This window comes from Panthera onca, chromosome B1 (assembly GCF_046562875.1).
Source record: "Panthera onca isolate mPanOnc1 chromosome B1, mPanOnc1 haplotype 2, whole genome shotgun sequence".
In the NCBI taxonomy this organism is placed as follows: Eukaryota; Metazoa; Chordata; class Mammalia; order Carnivora; family Felidae; genus Panthera; species Panthera onca.
In genome coordinates this window covers 85,404,837-85,413,468 of record NC_138342.1, presented here as the reverse complement: position 1 = coordinate 85,413,468, position 8,632 = coordinate 85,404,837, and the positions used below count along the sequence as shown (strand labels likewise).

The 8,632-nt window shown below is 44.2% G+C and overlaps 1 protein-coding gene across 2 annotated transcripts in view; it reads left to right on the top strand.

Moving 5' to 3' along the window:
• The first annotated feature begins 2,254 nt into the window (after positions 1-2,254).
• SLC39A8 (solute carrier family 39 member 8) overlaps positions 2,255-8,632 on the top strand; it is a 79,781-nt gene continuing 73,403 nt past the window's right edge. The window contains exons 1-2 of one of the 2 annotated variants that reach the window (XM_060654545.3): positions 2,255-2,500; positions 3,248-3,726. In XM_060654545.3, the coding sequence (XP_060510528.1) occupies positions 3,508-3,726 (219 nt within the window). In that variant the 5' untranslated portion in view covers positions 2,255-2,500; positions 3,248-3,507. Of the gene's footprint in view, positions 2,501-2,682; positions 2,821-3,247; positions 3,727-8,632 lie in introns of those variants that run through there. The other variant, XM_060654544.3, reaches the window with a different exon arrangement.

Genomic DNA, 8,632 nt, shown 5'->3' with positions numbered 1-8,632 from the left:
GAAGGGGAAGAAGGGAAAGTGTTGTGCTATCGCTTCAATTTGCTTATTTGTCCTTCCACGGGGAAATGAATGCATGAGAAAGTTTAAAAGATGCCCATTTGCTCCTTATTTGCAAAAGTAACAAAAGACGTGGACTAAGAAAAATTTGAAGCTATTAGAAAAAGTAAGACTTGACTTTAAATATCGTTTCCACTGGAGAATTGAACTTGTATTTCTCTTATAGGTGTTTCATGTTTTGTTCTGATAGATGACTCCTAAATTAGACATTTATAAATAAGGCTGGAATGGATACTTGTTCTTCTCTCCTAACTTTCTTGTTTCATAGATAAGGGAATTGAACCTATCACCAAGTTTCTCAGGTGACATTGTCCGGAAGAGAAAGCATCTTTCAAGATCCTGGCTGGTGTTCCCGGCATTCTCTCCTAAACATTATCATTTAAAATTATTTAAACTTTAAGGCAAATTTCTGAAAGAAATTATAGTTTATAGCATTCCATTTTATATTTTAAACTGGAAGTCCTTTTTTCAGTAATGATATGGCTGATACAATGTCATATTTTGGTCCCTAAAACATTATCTGAGTAGTACTTTGGTGATTATGTTTCATTAGAGTGGACAATCTAGAAATTAGCCTTACCAATTTGGTAGTTAGTAACTCGTAATTTTCTGAATATCCTGTCTTAATTGCATGCCTAAATTATGTTAGCTGTATTTGGTAAAGTTGCCAAGCAAGTTGATTATTATTTTTTTAATTTATTGTCTTTTGGGGTTGATGGGTAGGTAAAATATATGTACAGAGACATGAATGACTAATACAAAAATTTCATTTAAAAAATCCATAATACAAAATTTGTATTATTATTATTTTAGAGAGAGAGAAAGAGAGAGAGAGAGAGAGAGAGAGAGAGAGAGAGAGAGAGAATGTGCATGTGTAAGTAGGGGAGGGGCTGAAGGAAAAGGAGAGAGAATCTTAAGCAGGCCTCATGCTTAGCATAGAGCCCACCTGGGGTTTGGTCCCATGACCTTGGGATCATGACCTGAGTTGAAATCAAGGGTTGGACGCTTAACCAACTGAGCCACTCAGGCACCCCTAAATTTTATGTTACTTAAAGCCCATTTATATTTATGGAAAATCCAACATCTTATCAATGTTGCAGTTCAAGCTGGGAATGAACAACTTGGGTGTGGATAAACGGTCTAGAGCATTCATTAATTTCTAAGAATCACCTTGAGTCATTGAGGCCAAAGGGAAAAATAGGCAGCAAACTACACTTAAGAACCCAATAAAAATTGAGCACCTGAGTGGCTCAGTCGGTTAAGCCTCTGACCCTCGATTGTGGCTTAGGTCGTGGGCTTGTGAGTTTGAGCCCCACATAAGGCTTCATGCTGAGAGTGAGGACCCTCCTTGAGATTCTCTCTTTCTCTCTCTCTGCCCCTCCCCACTCTCTCTCTGAATAAATAAACTTTTTTTTTTTTTTAAGAATCTGATAAAAATCTTGAAGAATCCCATCATCTGTGTAATTTAAGAGTTTAACTATGACATGAATTTACTTCTGGCCCTTGGGTGAAATATTTGCCCTTCTGTAATTTCACAAATTATTACTAACAAATGTATAGATTTTTATAATGGAAAGGGACACAGCATCAGGATCATTTTGCTGATATTCCTCTGAGGCAGGAATCTGTCTACCACTTACCTGTGCGTTTGAAACACCTTCAGTTGTGAAGCAATCACTACCCCCCAAGCATTTGTGCTTTATATTTCACAGAAACCGTCCTCCTGGTAATTTTGCCCTGTTACTGCTGCCTTCTGCTCTCTGTAGTTAGAATACAGTTAAACATTTTCCATATGATAGCTCTTCAGTTATGTCCACCCAAATCCTCATCCTTCTGGAATTTTCTCTCTGTGTCTCTGTTTTTCTCATTCACATCTAAGTTTCTCATGGGAGAAGAGATTTTGTCCCATTCCTCATCTCCTTGCCTTTTTCTGCCCTTAGGGTCTCCTAAGATCTGATTTAAGAGGCTGTGCACTCCCCCGGTGAAAGGCAAGAACACTATGAATTCTTCCTATTGTACTTAGCCATGTAGCAGGGAATCAAGGTTTACTTTATTTCTGGACAGTTATATCCACCAGACACAACCTTTGTCCCCAAACACCGCCTTCACTTTGCACAAACTTGTTGACCTCACACCTAAGTCAGCTTTTCTTGAACCCTCATTTGAACAAACAAACATTCATTCTGATCTGCGGATATCCTGTGCGGCGTCAGGAAGGGCCGGCTTGGGCAGTGCAAGCTCAGTTAGCCTGCCACCACGCTGGAGATTTGGTTTCCTTTTTTCCTCCGGAGTTTACGAAGTGAGACAAAAAAGCAATTCCTGCTAACCTCTTAGACAATGCATGGGGCTCTTGACTCTATTCCAGGAAGTCGGTTTCATCAAGGTAACAGATCACCGAGACCAGAAAGGAGGCTGGGGACGCCGACAGGGACGTGGCATTCAGGTAACCCCCCAGGGTGCGGGTGGGGAGCCGGGTCGGACGAGGAATGCGCAGTGCACACGAAGAGGAAAGGCCAGCGGCCCTGCGCCCCGGCGTGGACGAGCGCGGGAGTTCAGGCTAGGGGAGGGTGTGTGTGTGTCACCACGTGCTAGAGAGGAGGGGACAGGGCCCGCCTCTTATCTGTCTGTAAAGGGCGCAGGGCCGATCTCGGAGTTTCAGAGCTGACTAGCCAGAGACAGTGTTGAGAGAGAAAGAGAGAAAGAAAGAGACTGAGACTCACGTGGACACACACAGAGACGCAGATACAGAAACAGACAGGCGAGGTGAGAGGTTAGCAGGCTAGTTTGCCAAGCCCAGAGAAGAGATCTGGGAGAGGGAGGGTCCCGTTTAGACGCAAAGCCCAGGACTTCGAAGGGGCTGTTTCCTGCAGCTCCTTGGGGACTGCCCGTCTCACCCCTTCCAAGTTTCCTCTACGGGAATTTAGCAGCAAGACAGGAAGAGGAGGTGGGGTTCTACCGTTCGAGTGGTTTTAGGTCTTCCTAAGCAATTGCTTGGTTTGGGGCTTTATATCCGGGAGGAGCGTGTCACCACACTATGCAAATCCTGGGACATTTGCAAACCCGGCTCCGGGGCAGTTGGCCCCACGCCCGGCCGGGCCTTCGAGGGCTCGGGCCACGCAGTGCTCCCGGGGCTGGCCGGCGGTGGCCCGCTGGCCTTTATCTCTGTCCCCCTTTGTCCTCTTTATCTTAGGCTCTCCAGGAGGCCCGGGGGCCCGCTGTGCCTATCGCTCCCCGCCCCCCGGCTGCACCGCCACTTCAATGCCCCGCAGGTCGCGGGCTGCGGCTCTTCCCAAGGCGGCGGAGGACCAGGGGCGCCCGCGTCACGGCTGACTCGGACCCGCGCCGACAACTGAACCGCGCGCGGGCTCTTGGGCACCCGCGCAGGTGCGCCCAGCGCGTCCCCGTGCGCTCCAGCCCGTTTCAGGCCCTCGAAAGGCAGCCCCGGCCAGGATGGCCCCGGGCCGGGCGGTGGCTGGGCTCCTGCTGCTGGCGGCCGCGGGCATCGGAGGGACGGCGGCGGGGCCCGGGCTCGCCTTCAGCGAGGATGTACTGAGCCTGTTCGGCGCGAATCGCAGCCTGTCGGCGGCGCAGCTCGCGCGCCTGCTGGAGCAGCTGGGAGCCGCCCCCGCGGAAGGTGTCGCGGAGCCCGGGCAGCTGCACTTCAATCAGGTACGGCCCTTCCAGTGTCCGCGGACACCCATGGACTTCCATTTGTGTAGGAACGCTATTTATTTGGGAAGAGCGAGGGAGGAAGACTTTCGGGGCATTTTTCAAGCGCGGGGCGGTATCTGATTGGCGGCACTTAATTTTCACCCCACTGGGCTTCTCGAACCAGGGTTAAAGGGCTGGTGTTGTTGAGGGAGCCAGAAATTGCAGTTTTACGCCTGAGGAGCTGCGAGGTCAGAGGCTTGTGGTCATAACATTTTATAGAAAAGTTTATGAAGTAGTCGAGGGGGGAAGCACCTTTATGAGATGCTTTTTAGATTGGAACTGCTTACTTAAGTCTTCCCAGCAAAGATAGTGGCTCACCTGGCCCCTCATTAACAGTTGCTTGGTGCACCCTCATCTAACAGCTAAGAACTGCTGACGAGATACTTTGTAGTTGTCTTTCCTATGTAGGTTTCATGAGGCCTCCAGAGCTGAAGGGTCTGTTGTACAGAGAAAGGGAAACCAATGAGGGCTTGACCAAGATCGGATACCCAGTTGGTGCCGGAACTGGATTGAGTCTTAGTTTTCAGTCATTTGTCAGGTCAAGCGTTTGATTCTAATATTCGTTCGAAATAAAAAATATATATATTTCTTAGTACATATACAGTATTAGCTAGGCATTTGGTAATGTCTTCGATTTAAGGACAGCTATGAGCTACCTAGGAGAATTTTAAGATCATACCTATTAGTAAATTTCAAAAAGGATGCTGTTGTAGATTCCTAGTCGCTTCCATGATAAATATTCTATGATTATTTCTTAAAACCATGAGGTAGGCAAAAGGTGCTTTCAGCATCCTCCCCAAACTCCTCCCCACTTCCAAAAATTCAGTTAACTCAGTGCCTTGATTTTTTCCCCTTCTGCTCTTGTTCCACTAACAACTGAGGATGAATAGCAGTGTGCAGTATTTTGCCTAGTGTTTGTCACTTATGGGCAGTGTTAGTTTGTGTTACAAAAAGTTTTTGTGTTCTGAGATGTTTAGGAAATACTGCATACTATGTATTCTCCACTCTTGGGAATTTAGCATTTTCCAATGTATCTAATCTTGGATGTCAGACACGGAAACTTTAATCAAGTAAAATCCTTGCTAATACCACTATAGGTAGGTTTGCATTCTTTTTTATTAGATATATCTTACCTCAATTAAAATATACAATATTCAAGAAGTAGAACTTTCTGGTGCCATGGGGTATCAGAGGGCGGCCTGCCTTTGACCATGAAGCGTTTTGTGGTCCGTTTACCTATGTTCTTTAGTAAATTATATGTAGTTCCATTTCTGGCATGACATTACATTTGGTTTAGTGTCTGAGAACTTACATGTTGGAAAACTGAAATGCCTCCATAGTATATAGATATTTCAGAAAATAAAGCAAACACCTTCCTCAGTACTTTTTGTCTAGTTGTAGTCTCTTCTTTTCAATTAGGGGAAACAGCTGACTAAAGTATTTCTAGGTAGGAGTAGGAGTGGTGGGTCATATGCTTAGAAAGAAGCTTCAGGATTTCACTTGCAGCTGCATATCTGTGGCCCACACATTGTTTTGATTTAAATTATCTCCTTATCTTGTAGTGTCTGGAGGTGTAGATGAATTATAAAGTGACAAAAGACCCCTGAGCCATCTGTTGGCAAAGACACTGGAAAATATGCCTAGATTATTTAGGAAAATCAGTTAACTTTATTAGCAGTATGATCCCAGTTTATGAGTAAGTTGGATGCCTCAATAAGTAAATTATATGCACATTGACACCTTGTTTCTTGTTTCCATGTTTGCATATTTAACTACCTTCATTATGGCCTTCGTGGGCATCAAAAAGAGACATGAAGAAGCCCGTAATTACTTTGGAAACAAAGGGAAGCTGCAGAAGGTTTATCATGTAGTCAGGCCTAACACACATCAACTTGATGTTCTAAAAAGTCCTAAAGAAAACAACAGTCATCCGTTAAATGGTGACAGATGAAATGCCATTCCTGAGAATCTGTTAATCTGCTGGCATTCATATCCATTCTGGCAGGACACTATCCAGTCTGGAACAAAAGTTAGAGCCATTACTATCTCTGTCTTAAAGAATGCATCTTCAGGGGCGCCTGGGTGGCTCAGTTGGTTAAGCGGCCAACTTCGGCCGACTTCGGCTCAGGTCATGATCTCACGATCTGTGAGTTCGAGCCCCGCGTCGGGCCCTGTGCTGACAGCTTAGAGCCTGGAGCCTGTTTCAGATTCTGTGTCTCCCTGTCTCTGACCCTCCCCCGTTCGTGCTCTGTCTTTCTCTGTCTCAAAAATAAATAAACGTTAAAAAAAATTAAAAAAAAAAAAGAATGCATCTTCAGTTTCCTCACCTACAATGAAGTAGAATAAATAATACATGAGCTTGTTGTGAGAAGCTTGACTTTCTGACTTTGAAAAAGGCTGAGAAAATAGAATTTATTTTGATGAGCCAGGGATTTATTCAGTCTTCTAAGAGATTTATTTACAAATGGCATTGCTCTTTGGATGGGGGCTGTGATGTTTCTTAGGTAGGCTTTTCTCAAATCATAGACTACTGTATGCTGGAGGTTGGTTAGACAATTTTGGAAGGTTTTCTAATATTTTTTCCCACATCCTTAAGTACTATTAAGTTAAGTTGTTGCTTTGGGAGACCAAAGTGATCTGAGTTTAAACTGGAGACAATGGAACAATTGAGTTTCTCCTTCTGCTGCTTATGGTTACTGGGGGTATAAAGAGCAGGTGGAATAGGCCACCCAGACAGTGAGGGGAGGGACCTGGGACATGAATGAGTCTCTGGGGCTCCATGACTGGGTGTAAGTCTGATCTATCTCGGGGAGTTCCTACAATAAACAAGGGCACCCCAAGGGGCGCCTGGGTGGTTTAGTCGGTTAAGTGTCCGACTCTTGATTTCGGCTCAGGTCATGATCTCACAGTTGGTGAGATCCAGCCCCATATCTGGCTCCATGCGGGGTGTGGAGCCTGCTTGGGATTTTCTCTCCTCTCTCTCTCTCTCTTCCTCTCCCTTCTACCCCTCCTCCACTCTCTCTCACTTTCTCTCTCAAAAAAAAAAAATACACAAAACTATCCCCCCCAAAAAAAGCAGGGGCACCCCAACTGAATGAATATCCTGGGTGATTTGATTTAGGGGATTTAAGAATGGCCTTAGTGGGACCTTTTCTTTGTTCCAGTGTTCACTCTCATTCTCCAGGTGTTCTTTTCTTTTAATTTTCTCTTCAAAAAAACCTCACCTCCTAGTTCTTAGCTGTAGATACTACCTAAACAGCATGATAAAAAGGAAGACTCTCATCCTCCAAATGATAACACTAAGCTTCAGGAAATGACTCTTTTCAGATAAATCAGTCACCCAGGGAGGGATAGTAGGAGTGTTGGAAACGAGGGAGTGGGTGTGGGACTTTGGCATGTGAGGTGAACTTGTTTCATACATCACTCAACCTTATGTTTTACATCTCTCTCTTAACTTTTTGTTTTTTTCTCACAGAAAACTCCCACTTTTATTTTTCCTTTCACATTCCTACACCTAGTTGCCTGAACCTTGTTTGTTTTTGTATTTTAAAAAAATATTTTTTAATGTTTTATTTATTTTTGAGGAAGAGAGAGAGACAGAGTACGAGCAGGGGAGGGACAGAGAGAGAGGGAGACACAGAATCTGAAGCAGGCTGCAGGCTCCGAGCTGTTAGCACAGAGCCCCATGCGGGGCTTGAATTCATGAACTACGAGATCATAACCAGACTGGAAATCAGATGCTTAACAGACTGAGCCATTCAGAAGCCCCTTGTTTTTTATTTTAGATGTTTATTTATTTATTTTGAGAGAGAGAGAGAGCAAGCTCCAGCATGCAAGCGGGGGGAGGGGGGGGGCAGAGAGTGAGGGGGAGAGAATCCCAAGCAGACTCCACTCCTAGCAGTGGTTAGATTCTGCAAACTTCGAGATCATGACCTGAGATGAAATCAAGAGTCAGATGCTTAACCCACTGAACCACCCAGATGCCCCCCTGAACTTTGTTTTTAAACCTCTTCCAATTCATATACAATCTTCCTAATGCAACACTTGGAGTATGCATCTCTCCTTTCAAAACTCAGCCATGAGCCTTCTCTTTGCTGGTGAAGTTTAAATCCTGAGTCTGGCATTCAAGGCCCTGTGCCTCTAGGTTGACCCTGAGATGTCATCCTACCTCTCCAGACCTGGCACTCACTTAACTAAACTAGTCACTCTTCTGTGAATTCACCTGAAACTTTTGCACAGCCACTTCCTAGCTAATTATCTTCCTTGTACCCTTCCTGTTTCCAACTAGGAAGTCCTTCTTTTCCTTGAATTACCCTATCAAAATCATATGTTCTTAAAAGCCTAGCTGAACTCCTCCATAAAACCTCTCTGGGGCATCACAGCCAGCACTGACTCACTGATTTCTCTCTTTTTTGAATTCCTGAAATAGTTTTTTTTTTTTTTTTTTTTTTTTATACTAATTACATTTAACTCTTCATGTGTTTAACAGAGGTCTTGAATGACTACTATACTCTAATTAGGGTGGTCATGTTTAAAGTAGAAATCTGATCATATCACTCATCTTACTAAAACAATTAAATTCCTTCAAGATAAACTTCAAACACTTTAATGTGGCTTAACCCCTTTTATGATCTGGTTCCTGTGTATTTCTCAAGGCTTGTCCTTTGCCGCTATTCTCATCTTAATGGATCTCCCTTAGTTCCTCGCTCTCCCTATATATCTGCTGATGCTTCAGGTATCGGTGTAGACGTTACTGCTTCTGAGAAGCCTTTCTTGATCTGCTCAAGCATTTAGTAGGAACCTTTCTATGATCCTATGTTAATCGGTGCCTATGCAATCATAATATATTCTATGTTGCAATTAT